Raw genomic sequence first — 27,043 nt, 5'->3', positions numbered from 1 at the left:
ATATGAAAGCAGAGCAGTGAGAAGGTCTATTATTCTTTATTTCTTTCTACAAAAAGATGTGCCAGATTTCATTCTACAAGTTTTATATTAAGTACTAAGCTGTTTTTACTCACAATGCCTCTGACACCAAATATATGAGTTTTTTTCTTACACCAACCATTTCTCCAATTATCTGACACCAACTAGGTGTGCAACAATTCAATTTAATTCTGACACTATCTACCCAGATTTGGCGTCAGATTCCACAAGTTAAAAGGGCTCAGTCCCACAAGATAACCCCCACTTGAGATGCCAATCACAAGTCCCAGCCCACCGGTACTTCTGATCTACTGGCTATAAATCAGAGGTTCCCACAATCCCCCTCAAGTTCAATAATTCATTAGAGTGACCAGAGAATTCAGGAAAGCACTTTACTTACTGTTACTGATTTATTATAAAGGATACAACTCAAGAACCACCAAATGAAAAAAGGCAAAGGGCAAGAGCACACCACCCTCCCAGCACCTCAATGTGTTCACCAAACTGCAAGCTCTCTGAATCACGTTGTATAGGGCTTTTTATTGGAGGCTCCACTACATAGGCATGATTAATTAAACATTGGCCATTGGGGACTGAATTCAATCTTTGACCCCTCCCTCCTCCCCAGAGGTCAGGGGTGGGACTGAAAGTTCCAGCCCTCTAATCACATGGTTTGGTCTTTCTAAAGATCTGAAGCTATCTAGAGACCCCAGCCACCAGTCATCTCAGCAGACAAGACACTTAGCAGTCCACAGATTCCAAGGGTTTTAGGAGCTGTGTGCCAGGAACAGCGAAAGACCAAATATGTATTTTTTTTATTATACCACAAGTACCTATTCTGTTCTTTGTCACCATGAAAGTCACTGTGGGAGATTTTTTAAAAGAATGCCATTCTACAAAGAAACAACAATGTCCTTTTTTTCAAATAATAAAACATGCCAGACCTTAAATATTCAATTGGTGTCATCCTCCAAAACAATTACCTTGGGAGATTATATTACATTCTAACATTCACGTTTCTTTCAAAACCAGATTATAAGCCACCCAAGAAAATCAGCAATTATGTAGCATCCACACCTCACAGAAGATGTTTCCAATACAAACCTCCTCATTCACTATAACTGTGTACTAATAACATTTTTTGGCTTATCCACCCACCCACCAAATTACACCATTAAAAAAACGACAATTTGCTATCAACAAAAATACATAAAGGAATAGGGCACTAATACTGAAGGTAACATTAAAGCCTTTTTCTAGGGCTGGCCTGGTGGCGCAGCAGTTAAGTTCGCATGTTCTGCTTCTCAGAGGCCCGGGGTTCACCGGTTCGGATCCCGGGTGCGGACATGGCACTGCTTGGCACACCATGCTGTCGTAGGCGTCCCATGTATAAAGTAGAGGAAGATGGGCACGATGTTAGCTCAGGGCCAGGCTTCCTCAGCAAAAAAGAGGAGGACTGGTAGTAGTTAGCTCAGGGCTAATCCTCCAAAAAAAAAAAAGCCTTTTGCTAACATGGTTTAGTGTTAGTCAATGCTTGCATATGTAAGCGCATGGTTTCCCAAGATGACAACCTAGATTTAGGTATGTGATTTCAAGTATGTTTCTTTTTTGATTTTCAAGTCTCACTACACTATGGACCTATCTTAAGTAAAAGAAGTCCCTAATGCAAGGAGCTAACAATCTTTACAGAGTATAAAGGAACAAAACCAAAAAACAAACATTAACAACTGGCTATAAGCCTATATTTTTAAAAAACTATTTCTTGTATATACTTGAAATCACCCTAATAACCAATCTAACTTATGATGTTTATAACATACCATTTACAGCTTTTTCAATCAATTCCTCACAAGCATCAAAATCACCCTTCAACACCAATTTATCATGCAGGTCTGTTAACATGGGATGTTCCAGGGCAATCTTGGTTTTCTTTTGCAGAGATTCGAAGGCCTCTGTATAGTTGTGTTGTCTGAAGTGTTTGAGGCAAAGGCGAATGGCTTCCTGTTCACGGTACTACTGGAACACAAGAGAGAGTATGAAAAGAAGAGATTTGCTTAGTTATTACTATAGGAAATAGTAAATGACAATTAACTAACCTAAAGCGAGCAATTACTATGTGCTAAACATTGTACAACTCTAATCATTATTATTTCCACTTTTAAATGGCTAAACTGAAGCTAGCCAATTGTAATAACTTGCCAAAGGTCACAAAGTATGTAACAGAAAGATATGAAAGAGATGAAGATATACAGATACATACACAGGTAAATATTTCATGAAGATGAAAGATATAAAAAGATGAAACCAGATCTAATTCTAGTGCCTGTTGAACTTTCATGAAAAGAAGCAGAAAGACTATTTCTCAAAGCCCATTTAAGATTGTAAAAATTATAACTTCCATGGCTTTTACTAACCAGATTACAATGTTGGTACTGAAAGCAAAGAAACCATTGAATAATACACATAAATTATATGTTTTTTGTTTTTGGCTCTTAGTAACAAGTTATTACCTGAATGACAAACATTATAAAATGTTCATGCATTTCAAATTCACAAAGAGGTTTTATGACTCAAAATCACAGAAAGAGACTTTAAATTTTATAATTTTTTTTCTAAACCTGGGCTACCTCATCTACTGAACATCTATTAAGCCTCAATTAACTAGAATCCAAAAAGAGGAATGCTCAGTTTACTCAACCTCTCCCCTAATAGGATGAATGCCAAGAAAACAAGCTTATATAAATAATCTTTATAAAAAACAGTAACTTCAAGAATGTTATGAGATTTCTACAAATTTCCAAGTAAGAATTAATAAAATAAACTGATGACATAGAAGCAATGTATGATAACCAAACAAAAACATGATTTACTAAATAAGCATTATCTTTTAATAAGGCAAAAAAATAAAATACTATCTGCAGAAGATTTACAAGACTTGAAACACAAATCAGTTTATAGTTGATTTATTAATAAAAGGTTATCAAAACACTATTCCTTAAGCACTATAGCTAACCAAGATTTTCCCTCATCAAATAACAAAAGAATGATTCTATATCCAAGAATCCAAGGAAGCTCTTGCCTCCTCTCCACTCTAATAGCAGCAGCTCCAAGAGCCCGAGCAATTCCTTTAACTCCTTTGGGCCTCAGGGTCCTTATGTATAAATGTAAGGGCCTGAATTAAGTGGACTATGAGGCCCTAGTCTAACTCTAATTGCATCTATGAGAAGATGCTAAAAGTCATATCCCTCCCTAATTCACGCGTGCCATAACGAAAGGCCCATGTCTGTTTTACTTACCATCATATCCCCAGCACCTCCAGGATGCCTGGCCCATAGAAAATGCTAGCGAATGAATGAATGGGTGAATGAATGAATGAAATCTTTACAACAAGGAAGGTGGCCCATATTCGCCTGGAATTGGCCTCTAAATAGGGATTTATCATAACTATCTAGAACCATATTAAACAGTAATACCTTTTTATCACGTTGACTTTAGGAGCCTGAATCATATCCACATTTTAAATTTTTCATCAAGCTAATTACAAATACATAGTAGGAGAGGATTTATGAGAAGACAGAATTTTACTGCTTCAAAAAGAATTGAAACTCAAAGAGAGTGAAGACCTTATCTAATTTCTAGAGGTTCACAATAAATATCGAAAACTTGAAAAGTGAATGAGGCTGCACAATTTCAAGTTCTCAAATATAACATTTCCACAATGTTGGGGAAAGAGGTGAAATTTGCAATTTCCTACAAGAGACTTCTGTGAGTATATTAAAGAAAACACAAGCACACATCATAGGCTAAAGAGAAAATTTTATTCAAGTTTCAGAAAATTATTATTTTTATAATATAATACTATAAATTATACTATATTATATATTATAATTATATACCATAATAATTATATGATATATATGATAATTATATATCATATATTTATAATATATAATATAGTATTATTATATAATATATATTTTATATATATAATATAAAATATATTTTTTTAAAAGAATCAATAGAATTTCGAAGATTTAAGTAAATACAAAGCATCTATTATAACACTGAAAAGGTGATTTTTAATTTTTAAAAATATTGTCTCTACCTTGAAAGAACTTAACAATATTACAGGAAATCCAAGAATATACAGACAATACTAAGTCAGCATCTATTTTAAACTGATTAACCAAATGCCAAAAATTAGTCAAACAAAAAGTTCCTCAATTAAGCTGAACAGAAAAGAGCTGAAATTCCATACAAAAAAAAAAAACCTCAAAAAGAAACTGTATTGCTTCCCAGTCTTCTTGGAGTAGATCAGTTCACCCAAACTTGCACATAAAGACATCAGAAGTGGTGATTAGACTAAAGCCGTATTATCTCCTTGACAAGGAAGAGTCCCCCACCCTCCAACCCCCTAAAATATAGCCAAAAGGGTCAAATAAATATACATTGGAAACAAAGATGAAGCTTAAAAGGTATTCAAAAACACCTATTTCTCAATAATTTAAATTCACATTTTTCAGGCTACATCTATTATATAAAATGACCTATGAATAAAATTGTTAAATATCATTTTATACTTCCTATCAGCACAAGATCATAATATTTATAGAAACTATTTCAAACTCTAGGTCTTTAAAAGGAAAAGTAAATATTGCTCTTTTATTCAACACAAACACAATGGAGGAATGTACTATAAAAGCAATTCAGGACCAAAACTACCCCACTAAAAATTATGTTTAAATATTTCTATCAATATAGGTTAAAAACAAAATTCAGAGTCAGATAGGTATAATAATATAATGGCAGACTCTGGAGCCAGACTATCTGAGTTCATATACTGCCTTCAGCACTCTACAACCATGTGGCCTTAAGCAAAATATTTAACCTCTCTGTACTCCACTTCATCATCTGTAAAATATGGATAATAAGTGTACCTATCTCGTAGAATGTTAATGAGTAAGTTATAAAGATTGCTTAGAAGCTCAGAAATATAAATGCTTAATGAATGTTCATTGATTAATCATTATAATTATTACTATTCTCAATATTTTAAATTACTCTCAATGAAGACAAGAGACTGACACAATTCTCCCTTTATAGGCATTAGAAACATAAAATCAGGATTTTAAAATACAGTCCTACCTTGCTATACCAGTTGAGACATGGTTGTACTACATCAGGATCATCAATGCCACTAAGTTCAACATACCAGATGCTAAAGTTAAAGCTGGGTCCCCAAGATAAGAGTGGAACTTTGAGGAGAAAAAAGAAAAACACAAAATTAATATAGTTCAAATAAACCTCTGGGAGAGTAAAATCACTATTCAAGCCTATTAGGGTCCATTCCACAAATTTTCTGAATACCTTCTATATGTCTAGCACTGTACTATTAGGAAGGAGCTGGGGCTACCGCAGCAAAAAGAAACTTATAATCCAGGCCATCATGGGATTTCTTTAATTACAAAAGCACTGTTAACACCCCTGAAAATGACCAACTTGTGTCAGTTACAGAACACAAGGCCTGGTGCTGTCAATGGGGAAGAGAAATGTAAATTACAGCACACTGAACTCCAGTGAATTAGCTGTTAAGTGGGACAATGGGCTAAAAGATGTTGTTTAGAGCACCTCATTCATAAAATTCAAAATTGTTTTCTGCCAAAAAAAAAAAAAAAGTACTGTAAGATAAAATCAAAGTGGTCATTTATCTACCCTCCAAAACACAAGACCAGGACTAGATGATTTAGCAGGCAAATTTTACCAAATCCACATGAAGCAAATAACTGCTGTATAATTTAAATGATATCAGAACAGAAAAAGAGATGGAAAGTTCAATCACTTATCAAAGTGGCACAACCCTGAAAACAAAACTGGAATAAAAAGGATTTAAGACCAATCTCAGCTATAAATATATATTCAAAGTTTTTTTTAAAAGTTGCAAAAAGATTCTAACCAAAAGAGCTAATTCCAAGAATGGAAGGATGATTCAATAATAGGAGCTATGTTAATATAATTCACCACATTCAAAAAGGAAAAGAGAAATATATCTGATTACTTCAATATGCTAAAAGTAAGCTAATAAAATTTACTTTCTACTCATTAAAAAAAAACCTTTTATAAGTTTGCACACTCCGCTCTGGTGGCCTAGAGTTCAAAGGTTTGGATCCCAGGTGCAGACCTACATGCCACTCATCAAGCCATGCTGTGGTAGAGACCCACATACAAAATAGAGGAAGAACGGCATGGATGCTAGCTCAGGGCAAATCTTCCTCAAACAAAAAGAGGAAGATTGGCAACAGATGTTAACTCAGGGCCAATCCTCCTCAACAAAAAAAACACCCAACCTTTTAATACATAAGAAATAGGAGCCTAGCAAAAGAAAACTTCCTTTCCTAGATTTCTTTTTAAGTATCAAAAATTAAACCAAATAGAGAAATATTAAGTATTCCCACTCAAGTCAGGAACATGACAAAGAGGTCCAATATCTCTACTATTCAACACTATATGGGAGATCTTAGCCAATGCAATAAGGAAAAAATCCACAAATATCATTTGAAGACATAGCTTATCTACCTAAAAAATTCATGAGAATTAACCAAAAAACTTTTTTAAAGTTTGTATGCAAGGTAAATATACGAAAATCAACTTTCTCTATGCCTATAACAATCAGAAAACATAATGAAAAAAGTCCCCTTTATAATAGTAAAAAAATTTTTAATATCTCAGAATAAACTTTAAAATATGCAAGATCTCTTTAAGAAAATAGAAAATTTTACTTCAGAAGTGAATAAATGAAAGGACATACTGAGTTCCTAGAAGGGAAAACTCAATGTTGCAAACACGTCGATTCCCCTCAAATTAATTTTAAATTTAATGTAATCTCAAAATCCCAAATGGGATATATGCATTTTTTCTTGACATAACTGAACAAGCTGATCTGAAAAAAATTAGTTACACAAGAACATCCAAAATAAAAATAAGAAAATAAACATACCAAAAAGATATAGTAATTATAAGTTTGATATTAGTGAAGACAAAGGAAGGTAAATCATTGGAGAAGAGTGTATCCAAAAATCTCTCCAGGATTCAGAGGAATTAACATAGTATGAAGACAACATTTCATATCAGTAATGATAAGACAGAGTAGAGGTTTTTAATGTGTGATCCATGGGCTCCTGGGGAGCCCCACAACCCCTCTCAGGAGATCCCGTGAGGTCAAAACTATTTTTCATAATAAGACTAAGACTTTACCAGCCTTTTTGTAAAAAACTGTACTGGCGTTTGCACTCATGGTACAAAGGCAATGGTGAATAAAACTGCTGGCACCTTGGGAGGGCCATAAAAAGTGGTAGCATAAAAGTGTACCAGTACTCCTTAATATAGTACAAATTGCACTGTATTCTTCATCATCACACATGTGCAGTTAGAAAAAAAGAGACAATTCATTTCAGAATGTCCCTAATTAGGCAGTAAAAATTAATTTTAATAAGTACACATTATTATTAAGTACACATCTTTTTAATATTCTATGTGACACAGTAGGAAGAACACATAAAAGACTCTTGCTGCATACCAAATCTCAAGGAAAAGGACCTGGACAGTTGTTTGAGTTGCAAGCTAAAACAGCCATTCATTTCCCCTACTCCCCCTAGTAGGATACCACTTCTTAGCCGACAGACATCTATGATTATTTAGATTTGGGTATTTGCCAGACATTTACCTGTCATTTCAAGGAAAACAACTGACAGTATTTGTTGCCAAGGATAAAATCAAGCTTTCAAGGGAAAATTAGGATTTTAGAAAATTGGTATCCACCACTATGAGCTGAACTACTTTCCAATATTTAAGACTTTTCTGATGAGATTGTTAGCGATATTAATGAGCGTGATTTTTTTAATATTATATAATGAAATGTTTCGGCATTTGGAAGATCTGCATAACTCAGTGAACCATGTTTTCTAAATGACCAACGAATGATGTTACAAAACTATGCATGGATAAAGATTAATTCAAAGTGCAGGACAGCCCAATGGATTTTAATGTAACACTGATACAGTTCAGAGTGAATAATATAACTACCTTGAAGAAACTAACACTTGTCAAGTTTTGAATAAGTATCAAAACAGACTATCAACAATATCTGACACCAGGTCTAATGCTTTCTAAGTCCACTGCTCTTTTTTAGCATACCAGACTCAATGAGGAGCTAAGATGTACTAGGTCAGATGCTTTCCTGTACTGTCATCTAAAGGTGGTTGTGTGAGTGAAGAATAGACACAGGCAGCGTGAATCAGTATTTGGATATATGAAGGACTGTTGGGATGTTTAACATGGCTTTCAGTTTGTATGTGCAAACAAGAAAAATTTCAAAAAGTCTTATACCAACAAATACTAAATTATCATCATTTGGTGTTCATTTCTTTATGTAGCAGTACCATTTAAAAAGTTCATCTACCATATCACAGCAATAATCATCAAGCAGTATAAGTCAGAATAAAATAGGATTCTAAACCCAAGGCCCCAAGAACATAGTCTATAAGTATAACAAGACAAGTAATATTAGAGATCTGAAATTCATTCTCAATTTCCAGGCCCAAGTTCAATAAAATTAGGAGGAAAAAACACTTATTATATCTATTCAAGTCCCATTAAAATGTTCATTTATTCAAACCCTTTTTTTTTTCTTTTTTTGGTGAGGAAGATCGGCCCTGAGCTAAGATCTGTTGCCAATCCTCCTCTTTCCGCTTGAGGGAGATTGTCAGTGAGCTAACAGCTATGCTAATCTTCTTCTATTTTGTATGTGGGATGCCACCACAGCATGGTTTGATGAGCAGTGTGTAGGTCCGTACCCAGGATCTGAACCCATGAACCCCAGGCTGCCAAAGCGGAGCACGTGAACTTAACCACTACGCCACTGGGCCATCCCCTATTAAAACCTTTTAAGCAACTCTGTTTTAGTGAGATTTCTTCTATAAACCTGACAACCCAAGAGAAATATTTCTACAATAAAATTAGTTCTAATTCTTAACACCCTTCAAAGAACACTGCTGGGAGAAAGGTTAATTAGGAAGTCATCTCACAAGAACATAATCTATATTGCAGATGAAAGAAGAGTATAGTTTTTAACAAACTGAAAGGATATATACAGAATGAGCAGAATGATATACATGCATTTCAAATTTTACCAATGACTTTTGCATTAACAACACTAGTAATGCATATTAGACATACTGCGTATTATATGTCAAAAATCTAAATGTGAATTAGAACTCCAAGCACACGTTCTTCATTGCCTAACGAAAGATGCCTTTGCTCCCACCTCAAAAAAAAAGATTAGCAACTCCTAATACACATCCCAAGGCTGAGAGTTTGTATCCTAGGATTCAACCGCCAGTTTTCCCCATGGGATAATCAGATACAGATATGATCGGATCAGTGTTTTTCACCCTTTTTCATAAAACGGCAGGCATAGAAAATGACAATATTTTTGTGGCACACAAAGGTACTAGGCTGCAGGCTCCTGCCATTCTAGGATTGACAGAGTCAACATCTCAACACAAAGAAACACATCTGTGGCACATTCAATATGCTTTGGCAGTATCACTTGAGAAGCTCTTTTCTAGATAGCTCAACAGCTAGCTCTTAGAAGATGCTAGTAATTTTAAGGTCAGTTTCTGGGAGAGCCTAAAAATTCAAGATTAACCACTCAGAAAGGGTGCATCTATTCTACTACAGAATTAATGAGCTAAGTACACAAAGCACTTAGCACAGTAACTGGCACATAGTTAGTGCTCAATAAATGTTAGCTATTCTTATTAGCCATTATTACATTATTAATTTTCCTCTTACTAGTGTAGTTTTAAATGTCACCTTTCCATATGCTCTCATGAAGGTCCACCATCGGGGCACTCCCCCAGCCTTGGTACTCAGCTTAGACTTTTAAATACTTCTGAGGATCCAGAATGCAAGCTGAAGCCAGTCAGAGCTAAAGCTTCTCCCTGAAGCTCCCACAATCACCCAGGCTGCAAAAATCCAAAAAGTCCATAGAAGTCCAAGTCATCCCATCTACTAAAAACCAGGACTCCCCCACACTTCTTCCAGGACTCACCTGCCACCACCTCACCTTGCTAGTTTCCTCATATATCTGTTATCTTGGCTATGAATCAAGATGCAAACTCTTCTAGTCATCTGTAACCAACACCCACATCCCATTCCACTTTATGTTTTCTCTCATCTGATGGAATTTCCCACTAAGGAGTTTTTCCCTTCCAAACCTTTACCTTGCTCTCTCGAATCTGATCTTCCAATTAACTCTCCTTTCTTACTAAATTTCCCTTTTACTTATAGGTGTTACCTGAAACCAGATTTCTTCCTAAGGCCAACTCACAACTTCCACACCAATTCCTGTCAAAGACATCACTCCAACATAGGCTCTTTGCCTTTTTTGCGCCATGAACCCCCTTTGGCTGTTCAGTGAACCCTGTGATCCAATCCCCCTCAGATTTAAATGCATAAAGGAAAATACATAGGATTACAATTGTATTGAAATATAGTGAGAAAAATAATGAAAAAATAATTATGACATAGAAATATATATGCTTTTTTTAGACAAATTAGATAACAAGATCTCGTGGCAGGTCTAATAATTATGATAATTTCAAAGTTATGGTAATATTTTTCACATTGTAATGTGATGGGAAAAATTTATAACTTCTATCTGTGACAAGTAACAAGTACTGCTAATACTACTATGAGTTATTGCCTATATTCATAATTGAAGGAAATGCTAAATACATTTGTTAGAGGTTGAAGAACTCCATCAAGTTCGTGATGCCACTTATTAATTCCTATAAATTCCTGTACAACAAACTCAAAAAGTACATATACAAGATCTCTAATGAGGCAAGCAGTTTCCTTGGTGCTTTTGAAATTTGAGGAAACAGAAGACGGTCGCCATCCCCAAGGATTTCACAATCTACCTGAGGAAACAAAACTTACACATTTCACATATTAACAGAGCTCAACATTTGCATGTAGACAGACAAGTTTGTATCCCACCTCTACATTTTACTACCTGTATGGTCTTGGCCCGGTCATTTAACCTCTGGACTTCAGTTTCCTCACGTGTAAAGTGAGTATAATAACATCTACCTTACAGAGTGTTAGGCAGATGCTTCATAAATGATACCTACTGTTATTACTGCTTTAAAGCAAGACAAGCACATACCCAAAAGCATATACCGAACGCTGTATCTTTGACCCATCACTTACTTAGCTATGTAGCCTGGGATACATCACTTGACTTCTACCCTCAGTTTCCTCAACTAAAAAAAGAAAGATTTTATCTGCCAGTATAATCTTCAAATGAGATACCACATGTGAAAGCAGTTACAAACTATCAAAAACAATAAGAACATAAGAACCTGTAAATAATGATTGTTGAAATAACATGATGATTAAAAATATATTTGTGCATACTCTTTTTCTACAGTACCTAAAATACTACATGTAATAAGACATATAAATGCACAAAGAGACATTCAAAATAAAATAATTTCCTTCATAAATATGATCTTAAATTAAAATTCAAAAGACTACCACAGATCCACAAACTAGAACAGAACTCGAGAAAATCTCCAATATAGCGACCTACCCTACCATTAGACAGAGAAGGTATTATCATACTCATTTTACACAAAAAGTAACTTAAGAAAGGAAAGTAAGATTTACCTCACGGTCAGTTCAACTATGCTGACACTCTGGATTATCCACAACAGATTTTAAAACCTAACCCTTGCCATACAGTAAAAATGAAAGCTTATTTTCCTTGTTAACAATTTGTGTACAAACTTACTCAAATTTGGTTTAGGCCAAATTTAATGAACAAGCTATATTCATTATAGTGGAAATTATATTTAGATGTCAGTGCATGATTTGGAGATTATCTGCCATTGAGTTAGTCTTGCTTCTGTTTCCCTCCATTACTGTGATAATTGAAGACTGACTATAGAAATTGTTAAGGATAAACTTGTTTTTTAAACAAAGCAAGATCTTTCAAACATATCATTGTAGAACATAAGTGTGAAGTATTCAAACACATTTTTTCTTTTAAGAAAATGCTATCAATTTATCCCACCCAGGTAAACAAATACCTGTGCTAACTCGCCACCAAGAGAGCTACACATCACTCAAGTGCTTTATCAGAATGACTTTTAAAGAAAATATGGTGACAAACTAAAAATACCAACCCAACATACAGACTTTTAGTTTCACATTTTCCTTATATTATTTTCAAAAAAAAACCTTATCAAGAAAATATTGGGAAACAGATGGAAAGCAACCACTGCAGACCACTATTAACATCTTTTTAACAGAAAACTAAGACATATGAAGTTATCTAAATATGAAAAGCCCAAATATCAAGTAAGTTAGTGACAGTTATGTAGAAAGCTCTAGTTAACATTTTGCCTGAATACTGTAAAACTAACCCACCAGGGTCAAGTAAAAGACACTATTTTGCCCTATAATTAAAAGGCCGATAGAAAGGGCTAGAAAGAGGTCCAATTTCTTGTCTTCAGAGAGCTGAATGTCTAACCGATCCATAAGAGATCTTTGTTCTCTTCTTACAAATTTTTAAGAGAAGGAACTAGGCAACTTCTCTAAACAGACTTTCACTCATACTTCTTCTAAAGAATAATACTAGACGATAGAGAACTATAGAAGCAGTAGTAGATACTTTCCTTCAAAGGAAACTAATGACTGTAGGAAATGAACAAAAAAGCACAAATTAAAGAAATTTTAAAAGAAGAGAGAGAATATTTCATTTTGCATGAATAAGCAAAACAGAAGTTGAATAAGTACTTTAAAACTGTAAGACCTAAATTTATTATATGAAAATATAAGATTTTTCACTGCTTGTACATTTGAAATATAAGACCAGTGAATTTTTAAAGCTAAGCAAGGGTCTGTAAGAACTGGGTGGTCTGCATACTGAGGAAAGAATTATTCATTACTGCAAAAGAAGAAACAACTAAGAGTTAAATTCATTCAAAAAATGTGCTTCATAAATTCTCACAGGAAAACAGGACACAGGTTTTTATTTACAATTATTTATTATAAGAACAGAAACTATAGTTACAAAAGAAAGTAACAGACTGGACAGCCAACTATTCTATAAATAGTTTTCCCTCTATAAGTAGTCTTTATTAAGACTTCAGATACTCTTTTTGCCCAATAGAACTATCTGACTCAATGAAATGAACAGGCCAATTCTTGATATATCAGCAAACAATGACTGTGAAGTACACTGCTTGTTCTAAAAGAGGAGCATTTCTCCCAAGTCAAAACATGGCTTCTGGCTTTTAATATTATTTTTTAAGGGATCTGATTCACTTTCACCTCAATTTTAACATAATATTTTCAAAGGTATGCAACACAGACGGAAGTTAAAGGATTCAAGTCCTCAATTTTCTTACCTTCTAAATAACAAATCTTAAAGGAAAACAAAATAACTGTAAAAATACTAATTTTGAGGAGGCATTACAAATACTTTAAGCTAAAATACTGGGTTAATAAATATAGGCCTTAGGTAGTATTTTTCAAACATTATTTTGCAACTTATTAGAGGGTCATGAAATTAGTTTTATGTGTTTGACCAACATTTCACTAAAAAAAAAAAGGAATACAAAAGAATAGAATAGAAAATAACCATACTACACTGTATTAAGGAATTCATCAGTATTTGGTTTTAGAATGTTATAATTTTACAACTGATAAACCTTTCATAAAACAATCAAGGCAATCAAATCACTTCATCTCATAAAACTCAAGAAATTTTCAAAATGAGAAAATACTTAGGAAAGGTTTCACTTGAAATAACTGTCACTTAGCTACAAATTTATAAAGCAGGGGTTGGCAAACTTTTCTGTAAAGATCCAAACAGTAAATATTCCAGACTTTCTTGGCTATATGGTCTCTTGCAACTGCTCAACTTTGCCTTTGTAGCACAAAAGCAGACACAGACATTTTGTGACCAACCAGCATGGCAATGTTCTCATAAAATTTTATTTAAAAAAAACAAGTGGCCTGCACAATTCGGCTCACAAGCTGTAGTTTGCTGACTAATGATATAAAGAATTTATTTCTATCCCAGAATGCTAAAAACCTTACCTATTTTAATGAATCGACAAGGAAACATCTGTTCATCAATTTTATGCTTCAAGGTGAATGTTTCTTTGTTATAATCATTCTTCAGGCCACTGTGAAAAAAAAAAGGTTATCAAATCTGATTTTGTAATTTAGCAAACACACTAAAACACAGATTAATATCATACTCAGATTTTAAGTTTAAACCAATGCTCAAAATACATGACCAATCCAATGTAAAGAAGTAGTTGAACATGAGAATATAGGTCAAAACTTGTACATTCACATCAACTCCATTATAACTGTATTCTCTTAATTATATGAGGGCTAACGAAAAATGTTCAGTGTTAATTAAAGAACGTGGCTACAGTACATGGAAATGTGTGATAGGACCCAGTGTCCTTAATGTACAACTGAGTATTTCACATAAAATATTCACGCAGTAAGAAAATTAAAACACAATTCACACGCATATCTTACAACTTAGAGCCAAGTATTAGAATTTGTCAAAGAATTAAGTTATTTAATTCTCATTGAGAAGCCAATGTTTCTTTTAAAGATCATCAAATTTTCAAAGACAATCTTACTCTGTTAGTTTAATAGCATCCACCTTATCCTAAATAAAAATAAACCCTATCACCTCTCTACTTAAACAACTGAAAGTGACACACACATTTATGGGAAAGCCACTTACCCTCAAGTTGCCTTATGTCCTGAAATACTTTCATGACTTAAATCAAAAGCAAATAATATTTATATATTTAAGTATTGTTCTAATGGGACACACCATGTCATAAATAGATTCTAAAATTCCATAGCTTTATTTGTCCATTCCTTTGGCTATCTGATTTTTCACTATGTAGGGTACAAACTAACACCTTCATTCCTGGTGGTCTATGTTGTTAAAACTCAAATTTACTGAGCTGCTTCCAAGTGGTAAGCACTGAGCTAGGTGCAATCATTTACTTTTTCTTTTTTTAGTCTACAATTTATAAACTCCCAGAATATTACTTCTGGATTAGGGCAATCAATCTTAATGTTTTAGATAGAGTCTATATTTTTATAGCAAAGATTCTGATTGAGGCTTTTAATTAAACTATTTCTAAAGTCATTAACAGTTCAAAACCAAGACTGAAAAATAAGAAGTAAGAAAAAAACAAAACATTTTATCCTTTCTTCTTTGGTAACAATATTAACTAGTATCTGGTGGTTAAAAAAAAAAAAGCTGACTCAAGCCACAATATTAAAATAAGGCACTAGAAATAGAATAGTAGAAATATTCTTTTCTCCCCTGAAAAACTAAATCATGCACATTTAGCTACAAAAAAACTAAGACTGCAGCTTGTTTAGAAAACAACTCTTTCCTCCTCATAATCATAACTCACCTGGACAATAGTTCTGTCATATTTTCTTCATTCATTCCACCAAAGACTTTAAATTTCTTCAAATTGCAGACATGAGTTTTTTCATATTTTCCAAATGTGATATTCTGGACTATAGCAGGCCTTTCAAGCTTCAGAATCAAGTACTACAAAAAGGAACAACCAAATTATATCCCCCTCCATTTAAAACAGATAGTCTGACAACTTTAAAAGTTAAAATTTTGGACAGTTACACATAAGGTCCATCCTGTCCATCCTGCACTGAGAAGTTTCTCTTTTTTCCTAATGCTAAAGAATAGTACACAACAGCCTTATATAGGCTACCACAACACCAGCACTTTTTCCCAGGAAACTACATCACCCTGAACACTGTAGATGAGGAGGGAAAAAAAGGCTAGAAAGATAACGTCTAATCCAGGAACAGCATTCAATAAAAGACATAACAGACGATGAATAAACTGCTGAATAACAGAAGATTCAAATGCAAAAGAAACAATTACATATTCCCACTGACTACACTTCAATAGCAAATTCAATGGTCAAAATCAGTGGAAAATTTTAAACCTAGAAACAGAGATTTACTAATCACTCCTGCCAATTTTACAAATTAAAAAACCCAGACCTACTATAGATATGTCTAATGGAGCTCAAGTTTTTCTATTATACACAGGATAAAATGGGATCAGCTAATTAGGGAACACATTTTACATTTTGCAGAATGTTTTCAATTATAAAAATTAAGAAGGAAACTACCACTGGTTGAATTCATGGGGAAAAAGGTATTTAGAAAAACAATTCAGAAGTTTTGTTTGAGTGACTTCATGCTTCATAATAATGGGTAATACAGGTGATAACAGTGATTAGAATGAAGTTCGTGGCCCTAACTTCGTATTATACATAAAATTAACTCAAAATGGATCAAAACTCATCCAAAATCAATCCCTTAAGATCAAAGACAAACATAAGAGCTAAAACTATAAAATTCTTAGACAAAAATAGGAATAAATCTTCATGACTTTGGATCTGGTAATGGAATCTCAGATATGCTTGTACCAAAAGTACAAGCAATAAAATACAAAATGATTCAAACTCAATCAAAATTAAAGTTTTGTGCATCAAAGGACACTATCAAGAAAGTAAAAAGACAACCTACAGAATGGGAAAAAATATTTGCAAATAATATATCTGATAAGGGTTTAGTATCCAGAATAAATAAAGAATTCTTACAACTTAACAACAAAAAGACAAACAACCTGATTTTAAAATGAGTGAAGGATCTTAATAGCTCTTTCTCCAAAGGAGATAAACAAATGGCCAACAGGCACATGAAAAGATGTTCAACATCATTAGTCATTAGGGAAATGCAAACTAAAACCAAATGAAATAGAACTTCATATCCACTAGGATGGCTACAATCAAAAAAAACAGTAAATAGCAAGTGTTGACAAGGATGCAAAGAAACTGGAACTCTCATACATTGCTGGTGGGAATGTAAAATGGTGCAGACAATGCAAATCATAGTTTGGCAACTCCTCAAAAAGTTAAACACTGAATTACTATATGATCCAGACGTTCTATTCCTAGGTATATAATAAAAAGAAGCAAAAAAAGGTATTTAAACAAATACTTTAGCATGAATGTTCAGAGCAGCACTATTCACAATGGCCAAAAGGTGGAAACAACCCAAATGCCCATCAACTGATCAATGAACAAAGAAAAAGGGAATATTTCTATAGAAATGGAATATTATTCAGCCATAAAAAGGAATGGAGCACTGATACATGCTACAACATGGATGAATCTCAAAAACAAGCTAAATGAAAGAAGTGAGACACAAAAGGTGATATATTGCATAATTCTATTTACACAAAATATTCAGAAGGGGTAAATCCATGCAGGCAGAAAGCAGATTAGTGGTTGCCAGGAGCTTGGTTAAGGGGAGCAAGTAGAGACTTCTTAATTGGTACCAAGTTTCCTTTTGGGGTGATGAAAATATTCTGGAGCTAGACAGAAGTGGTAGTTGCACAACACTGTGAATGTACTAAATGCCACTGAACTGTGCACTTTAAAATGGTCAGTTTTATGTTATGTTACGTGAATTTTACCTCAATAAAATGAAAGAATGAAGCCGGTGGTGACATGGAAGATGATGATGATATAACTACAGCTAATATTTTGTGAGCACCAATTCCCTTGTCTGGCACATTGCTCAGATTTTTACATGCATTGTCTCATTTTATAGGAGTAGGAGGAATAGGAGTAGTATTTTAATAATAATAATCATCTTCTTCATCCTCACTTTAGAGATAAAGAAATTCTGGCTTAGAAAGGCTAAATAACTTGACTATAACACAGCTAATAAATGGCAGAGCTGAGATTAAAAATCAGTAACTCAGACTCTGGTTGACACTGTTGACTGGTTGACCCAAACTCCATTCCCAGCCCAGTTCTTCCTAGCCACCTTCCAGCCAAGGGTAGATATGACAAAATTCTGGTCAATGAGACGCAAGCAGAGGTTTGCTGTGGGCTAACTTTTGCTTTCTGAAACAAATGCTACCTCTTTGCTATTTTTAACAGTTACAGCTCCACAACCACTGTGCAACAACGAAAAAAAAAGATCAAGAGAATCTCAGAGATAGCCATCTGTGAGCCACTCAACTTCCACCAGCAGCTGCCTAACTTGTTTTCATGGGGGTCCGGGGATGATGCTATTTGTTTAACCCACTGTAATAGGACTTTCTGTTATTTGGAGCTAAAAGCATTCTTACTGACTCACTAATCCCAAAGCCAAAGCTTTAACCACTACATGATAACAACTGTTTAGGTTTATATACTGTTTACACTCTTACGTAGCTATCAAAACATCTTTATTATAGAAATTGCCACAAGAAAATTGAGATTGCTATTCTTAAACCATTAATGCTTTTTATCCATATCAAATTAATAGCTGTGGTAATATGATTTTTGGTAATTCAAAATTTCTTAAGAATACAACTGTATATTAGAGAACAAACTATACAGCTAGGCAAGGGAGTATTCACATCTTTATCTTTCTCATAAACTCACACTCCCTCCCAACCCCTTCTCCTCCTTTCTTTCTTTAGTAATCCTTTAAGGTCTCAGTTTAGATGTCAACTTTCCCTGACAAGTGGTTATTTAGGTACAGTGTTATAACTAGTAAAAACAGGTCTTCATATAATCTGTTGTACACCATCCATCACCCCATACACACCTCTAAATCCAACAGAAAGTATCTGTGTATATACACATTAATTTTATCAGTAACCAAATAGGATTTTTATTATTAAAAAGTTACATAAGTAAAATGTAAAATCTCTAATCTAACGGTCTGATAGAAATACATCTTAGGCAAAAATTTTAATGTTTAAAATGTTTAATGTTTATGACTTTATTGATAAGTTTTATAATTTCCATTTTTCCAACTCTTGAGCATTGATGCTGAGCAGTGTTACTATTAAACACTGTTTTCCCATAGTTAAATAGGTTTCCCTTTATTTTTAATTTGGAGAAATAACTGCTATAGATTTAGTAATAGAAACTATAAAGAAATAAATAAAATTCATTAAGAATGAACATTTTAGAAAAACTATTTTGGAAACTACATATCAACCTTTAAACTTTGGATATGTGGGTATTAATATATTAATTTTAAAATAAAACATAATGAACCAATCTCTTTACCAAGGGAAGGCACGCATAGAAGATCAAAGAACTATTCCAATGGTTCTTAATTTAGCCACAGAATTAGAGGAATGAAAAAAAAAAAACAATGTTCAAAACTTCTTCACAATTTTAGCCCAGAGAGATTTTTTCAATGTGAGAATATAATTTTAAATATCATTTTTAATCATTTAAATAATTACAATTTATAGGAATAAGGAAGATATAAAGAAGGAAAACATGATGGGGGAGCTAGTAGTAGTAGGACTTCCTTTAGAGCTTTAGATGGATCTCCGAGTAAAAGTGTCTCCAAGGAGCTGAGTCTTAAAAGATGAGACAGAGTACATTAGCTTCCTCAGGCTGCCATAACATATTCCCAAAAACTTGATGGCTTACAACAAGACAAATTTATTCTCTTACAGTTCCAGAGGCCAGAAGTCCAAAATCAAGGTGTCAGCAGGACTATGTTCCCTCCAAGGGCTCTAGGAGAGGATTCTTCTTTGTCTCTGCCAGCATCTGCCAGTGTTCGTTGGCTTGTGGCAGCATAATTCTACTCTTTACCTCCATCTTCATATGACCTTCTTCCGTGTGTCTCTCTGTGTCCTCTGTCTTTCTGTGTCTAACAAAGACACTTTCATTGGATTTAGGGCCCAGGCTAATCAAGGATGATCTCACCTTAAGATTCTTAACTTAATTACATCTGCTAAGACCTTTATTTCAAATAAGGTCACATTCTGAGTGTCTACTTATCTTTTTCAGGGGGGACACTTTTCAACCTACTACACAGAACTAGTCGGGCAAAAAAGCTTAGGAGAAAACGAGTTCTAGGAACTGTTAAAAGGCCAGCATGGTTGAAGCCTAGTAACGGGGGGAACGGTATTTGTTGAGACTTAAGAGACAGGCAGTCACCAGATCATGCAGGGTATTCTATGCCATTATGGAGTGTGAATTATAAATGTGATGGGATCTATTAAGCACAATGAAAACCAAAATCTGCTTAACACACACACACATACAGTCTGCTTTGTAGAGAATGGATTAGAGAAACTGGCAGACTAGTTAGAATGCTGTTAGAATAATTCAGGCAAGAGATGAGATGAAGGAGACTTAGATTAGGATGGTATGGAGATGGAGAGAATCAGACAGTTTTGACATAAAATTTGGGGAAAGAATGGATGGGATTTAGTGATAGGTGGATGTAGGGAGGGGAGAGAAAGGTATCAAGGATGATGACCTAGTTTCTAACTCAAATAACAGGGTAATTGGGAACATCACTTACTCTGATGGGAAGGACTGGTAAAGAAACAGGCAGCATGAAAATGAGACTAGAAGAGTCCAGATCATATATCTCTGTATGTCTCAGACTGTGTAATAAATCATCCCAGTGTCTTAAAACAACAGTGATTTATGACTTCTCAAGATTCTGTGGGTTCAATGGACAATTCTTTCAATGGTATCTCCTGGACTCACTGTAGCTGTTTCAGCTGGTAGGTTGGCTGGGGGGCTATACTTATTTGGGGTGGTGGGTGGGGAAGCTAGACTTAGTTGAAATCATTGGGCCTCTCCATTTAGGCTTTTATTCTCAAGGAGGCTAGATGGGCTTTCTGCAGAGCACAGTGGTCTCAGAGTTCCAAGATAGAGGGAGCAGAGGCTACAAGGCCTCTTGAGGCCTTGATTAGAAGTTGCAATAATACTTCCATAGAATCTTCTACTGGTTAACGCAAGTCATAAGGCCAGCTAAGATTCAAAGGGTAGAAGAATAGACTGTACCTCTTGCTGGAAGGAGTTGCAATGTATGACCATATTAAGAAATTTGGACTCTATTATAGGAGGAGCAGAGAAACATAAAAGGGTTTTAAGGTGTGGAGCAATAACAACAAAAAAATTCAATACTCTTCGGGACTAGAAACTCTCAGAAAACTACAACTAGAAGGAAATGCTCTCAAACTGATACAGGAGAGCTATGAAATATCCATAGCCAACATCATACTTATTGAAGACTCCTCCTAATATTAGGACAGAAGGAAAGATGGGGCTAGGGGGAGTCACAGAAGGGGAGAAAATACTTGCAAATCATACATCTGATTAAAAAAACTTATAAACATATAAAGACTCTCAAAATTCAATAATGAGAAAACAAATTTTTAAATGGACAAACCTGTTGAATAGACACTCCACCAAAGAACATTTAGAGAGGTAAACAAGCATATGAAAAGCGAGTCAACATCACTAATCATTTTTAAAATGCAAATCAAAACCAGAAAGACTTGCACATTAATTTTCAATGTCTCTTTAATTGTAATTGCCAACAACTGGAAAACAATCCAATGTCCCTCAACAGGTAAGTGGATAAACAAACGGTTATGTCCATACAAGAGAATTCAGCTAGGCAACAAAAATGGATGAAGTTTTGATGCAAACTACAACATGGATGAACGTCAAAATAATCACTTTGGAATTCTTAGACTCTTATAACCTCCCAAAGCTGAATCAAGAAGAAATAGAGAATCTGAACAGACCAATCACAAGGAAAGAGATTGAAACAGTAATCAAAAGCATCCCAAAGACTAAAAGCCCAGGACCAGATGGCTCCCCTGGGGAATTCTACCAAACTTTCAGAAAGGATTTAATACCTATCCTTCTCAAGCTATTCCAAAAGATTAGGGAAGACGGAACGCTTCCTAACACATTCTATGAGGCCAACATCACTCTGATACTAAAGCCTGACAAGGACAACACAAAACAGTAAAACTACAGGCCAATATCGCTGATGAACATAGATGCAAAAATCCTCAACAAAATATTGGCAACCGGAATACAGCAATACATCAAAAAGATCATACATCACGATCAAGCGGGATTCATACCAGGGACATAGGGATGGTTCAACATTCACAAATCGATCAATGTGATACACTATATTAACAAAATGAGGAATAAAAACCACGTGATCATCTCAATAGACACAGAGAAAGCATCAGACAAGATCCAACATCCATTTATGATAAAAACTCTTAACAAAATGGGTATAGAAGGAAATTACCTCAACATAATAAAGGCCATATACAACAAACCCACAGCCAACATCACACTCAATGGGGAAAAACTGAACGCCATCCCTCTGAGAGCAGAAACAAGACAAGGATGCCCACTATCACCACTCTTGTTCAAGATAATAGTGGAGGTTTTGGCCAGAGCAATTAGGCAAGAGAAAGGAATAAAAGGAATCCAAATAGAGAGTGAAGAAGTGAAACTCTCACTGTTTGCAGATAACATGATCTTATATATAGAAAACCCTACAGAACCCATCAGAAAACTATGAGAAATAATTAACAACTACAGTAAAGTTGCAGGGTACAAAGTCAACTTACAAAAATCAGTTGGATTTCTGTACTCTAATAATGAACTTACAGAAAGAGAACTCAAGAATACAATTCCATTTACAATCGTAACAAAAAGAATAAAGTACCTAGGAATAAATTTAACTAAGGAGGCGAAGGACTTAAACAATGAAAACCATAAGACATTATTGAAAGAAATAGATGATGACATAAAGAGATGGAAAGACATTCCATGCACGTGGATTGGAAGAATAAATATAGTTAAAATGTCCATACTACCCAAAGCAATCTACAGATTCAGTGCAATCCCAATCAGAATCCCAATGACATTCTTCACGGAAATAGAACAAAGAATCCTAAAATTCATATGGGGCAACCAAAGACACTGAATTGCTAAAGCAATCCTGAGAAAAAAGAACAAAGCTGGAAGCATCACAATCTCTAACTTCAAAATGTACTACAAAGTCATAGTGATCAAAGCAGCATGGTACTTGTACAAAAACAGACATATAGATCAATGGAACAGAACTGAAAGCCCAGAAATAACACTGCACATCTACAGACAGCTAATCTTCAACAAAGGTGCCAAGAACATACGATGGAGAAAAGATAGTCTCTTCAATAAATGGTGTTGGGAAAACTGGACAGCCACATACAAAAGAATGAAAGTAGACCATTATCTCACACCACACACAAAAATAAACTCAAATTGGATCAATGACTTGAAGATAAGTCCTGCAACCATAAAACTCCTGGAAGATAATATAGGTAGTACACTCTTTAACATCGAACTTATAAAGGATCTTTTCAAATATCATGTCTTCTCAGACAAGGGAAACAAAAGAAAAAATAAACAAGAGGGAGTTCATCAGACTAAAGAGCTTCTGCAACGCAAAAGAAACTAGGATCAAAACAACAAGCCAACCCACCAACTGGGAAAAAATATTTGTAAATCATATGCCTGACAAGGGGTTAATCTCCATAATATATAAGGAACTCACAGAACAATAAAAAAAAAAAACAGCCAGATAAAAAAATGGGCAGAGGATATGAACAGACATTTTTCAAAGAAGGATATACAGGTGGCCAATAAACACATGAAAAGCTGTTCAACATCACTAATCACCAGGGAAATGCAAATTAAAACTAGACTAAGGGGCCGGCCCCATAGTCGAGTGATTAAGTTCCCATGCTCCGGTAGCCCAGGGTTTCGCCAGTTTGGATCCTGGGCGTGGACATGGCACCGCTCACTAGGCCATGCTGAGATGGCATCCCACATAGCACAACCAGAGGCACTCACAACCAGAATATACAACTATGTACCAGGGGATTGGGGGAGAAGGAAAAAAGAAAACTAGACTAAGATACCACCCTACGCTTGTTAAAATGGCTATAACCACTAAGACTAAAAATAACAAATGTTGGAGAGGGTGTAGAGAAAAGGGAATCTCATATACTGCTGGTGGGAATGCAAACTGGTGCAGCCACTATGGAAAACAGTACGGAGAGTCCTCCAGCTATCCCACTACTTGGTATCTACCCAAACAACTTGAAATCAACAATCCAAAGTAACAAATGTACCCCTGTTGTGTTCATTGCAGCACTATTCACAATAGCCAGGACATGGAAACAATCCAAGTGCCCATCAACTGATGACTGGATAAAGAAGATGTGGTATATATATATACAATGGAATACTACTCAGCCATAAAAAAAGACAAAATCATCCCATTTACACCAACATGAATGGACCTGGAGGGAATTATGCTAAGCGAAATAAGCTGGAGTGAGAAAGAGAAACACCAGATGATTTCACTCATACGTGGAATATGAACAAACACATGGACAAAGGAAACAGTTCAGTGGTTACCAGAGGAAGAGGGGTGGAAGGTGGGCACAGGGGCTGAAGGGGAGCACTTATGTAGCAACAGACAAGAAATAATGTACAACTGAAATTTCACAACGATGTAAACTATTATGAACTCAAATAAGAAAAAATAAAATAATCACTTTGGGTGAAATAAGTCAGGCAAAAAAATGCATATTGTATTTCTTCATTTATATAAATTTATATATTCATTTATATAAATTCCTAGAAAATGCAAATGAATCTATAGTGAAAGAACAGTGGTTGCCTAGAGATGAAGGATGGAGGCAGGTGGGAGGGATTAAAAGGAGACATAGGAAACTTTTGGGATAACAGATGTTTAGTATTTTTTTTTTTTTAAAGATTTTATTTTTTTCCTTTTTCTCCCCAAAGCCCCCCAATACATAGTTGTATATTCTTCATTGTGGGTCCTTCTAGTTGTGGCATGTGGGACGCTGCCTCAGCGTGGTTTGATGAGCAGTGCCATGTCCGCACCCAGGATTCGAACCAACGAAACACTGGGCCGCCTGCAGCGGAGTGCGCGAACTTAACCACTCGGCCACAGGGCCAGCCCCCAGATGTTTAGTATTTTAAGTGCGGTGGTATTTTCAAGGGTGAACACATATGTCAAAACTTATCAGAGGATGGCCCCATGGCCAAGAGGTTAAGTTCGCGTGCTCCACTTCAGCGGCCCGGGGGTTCACAAGTTCAGATCCGTGGCGCGGACCTACATACCGCTCATCAGGCCATGCTGTGGTGGCATTCCACACAGAAGAACTAGAATGACCTACAACTAGGATATACAACTATGTACTGGGGCTTTGAGAGGAAAAAAAAAGAGGATGATTGACAACTCTCACCAAAAAAGCATACTTTAAAAAAAAAGTATCAAATTGCACACTAAAAATGTTAAGTTTATTGTATGTCAATTACATCTTAATAGCTGTTTAAAAAATAACAGAAGTTAGTGTTAAGAAAATGAATAAACAAGTCACAGACTGCGAGTAAATATTTTCTATACATAACTAACAAAGAATCCAGAATATATATAAACAACTACAACTTAGTAATAAAAAAGCAAACAACCCTATTTTTTTTAATGAGTCAAAGAATTCACAAAAAAGATAAATGAACAGCCAATAAGCAAATGGAAAAAAGTACTTAATATCATCAGTCATCAGGGAATTATAAATTTAAACCACTTCACACCAACAATAATCACTAAAATTAAAATGGGTGTCAATACCAAATGTTGGTGAGGCTGTGAAGCAACTAGCAGTCTGATAATTTCAAATAAAGTAATATATTTCTACCTTCTAATGCAGCAATTCTACTTCTAGATAGTTACCCAAAATAATCGAAAATATGTATTATTTTAAAAATCTTATAAAAGAATGTTTATATAAGCTTTACTCATAATCACCAAAAACTGAAACAATGCCAATGTCCATAAACAGGAGAATGGATAAACAAAGTGTGGTATATCCACAGAACAGAATGGTATTCTGTAATGAAAAGAAATGAAATATTGATGCATGCAACAACATGGATAAACAGCAAAAACACTCTGAGCATAACAAGCCATATACAAAACAGTATATATATACACACACACACTATATGACTCCATTTATATTATATTTTAGAATTGACAAAACTAATCTATGGCAAAAGAAATCTAAAGCCTCTGGATGGAGGGTGAGAGTTAAGGATTCACTAGTGAGGGAGAGAAAGGATCTTTCTGAGGTGATGGAAACATTTTATAATCTTGATAAGGGTGTGAATTATATTGGTGTACGCATTTTTCAAAATGGATACTGTACACTTAAGGTCCATGCATTTCACTATATGTAAATTATATTAATTAAAAATGTATTATACAATGCTCTTTTCACAAACTTGGACAAAATACAATAAGGAAACTTCATAAGTTTACTGGTATCCTGGTTTCACAGATAGAAATTACATTGAAATCCATATATTTTCTCTCTCTCTTTTTTTTGCTGAGGAAGATTTGCCCTGAGCTAACATTGCTGCCAATCTTCCTCTTTTTGTATGTGAGCCACCACCACAGCATGGTCACTGACAGATGAGTGGCGTAGGACAGTGCCCAGGAACTGAACGTGGGCCATCAAAGCAGAGTGCATCAAACTTAACCACTAGGCCACCAGGGCTGGCCCAAACTGCATATATTTTCTATTTCCTTCCCCACTTGGCAAGTAACTCTTATTCCTTTGATATTCTTGCCATGGTTCATCAGAGAGAGAACAACTTGAGTGTATTACAAAAGCTAAAACACACCCCCATGCATACACACCAATTATATTAAATAATCACTAAAGTTTCTTTGACCTGCTTAGATTATACAAAAGCAGAATGCTTGCTGTTTGTTAAACAACTTTGCCCTCTCTGGACCCAGAAAGCAAAGAATATTACCTAATGCCATACTTCTACTTAAATTGTCTCGGAAGGAGCTTATAATTGTAGAAAAGTTATGATCTAATCTTTCTTAAAGCAATAATCAAGACATTTGTCACGCCTGTACATTTTAACAAACCCTAGCGTATTTGCCAGTCACCTTGAAAGACGTGGATAATTGTCCATGGCAG

At 34.9% G+C, this 27,043-nt stretch overlaps 1 protein-coding gene across 26 annotated transcripts in view; it reads right to left on the bottom strand.

The window, feature by feature from the left end:
* Positions 1-27,043, bottom strand: part of MKLN1 (muskelin 1) — a 312,898-nt gene that overhangs the window by 92,119 nt on the left and 193,736 nt on the right. For 18 of the 26 annotated variants that reach the window (XM_070617703.1, XM_070617697.1, XM_070617717.1 and 15 more), the window contains 4 exons: positions 15,549-15,691; positions 14,188-14,276; positions 5,164-5,273; positions 1,839-2,031 (listed from right to left, as the gene is read on the bottom strand). In XM_070617703.1, the coding sequence (XP_070473804.1) occupies positions 1,839-2,031; positions 5,164-5,273; positions 14,188-14,276; positions 15,549-15,691 (535 nt within the window). Of the gene's footprint in view, positions 1-1,838; positions 2,035-5,163; positions 5,274-14,187; positions 14,277-15,548; positions 15,692-19,646; positions 19,846-27,043 lie in introns of those variants that run through there. The other 8 variants (XM_070617718.1, XM_070617721.1, XM_070617719.1 and 5 more) reach the window with 3 other exon arrangements.

Source organism: Equus przewalskii, chromosome 4 (assembly GCF_037783145.1).
Source record: "Equus przewalskii isolate Varuska chromosome 4, EquPr2, whole genome shotgun sequence".
Lineage (NCBI taxonomy): Eukaryota > Metazoa > Chordata > Mammalia > Perissodactyla > Equidae > Equus > Equus przewalskii.
This window is presented reverse-complemented; position numbering and strand designations above follow the sequence as displayed.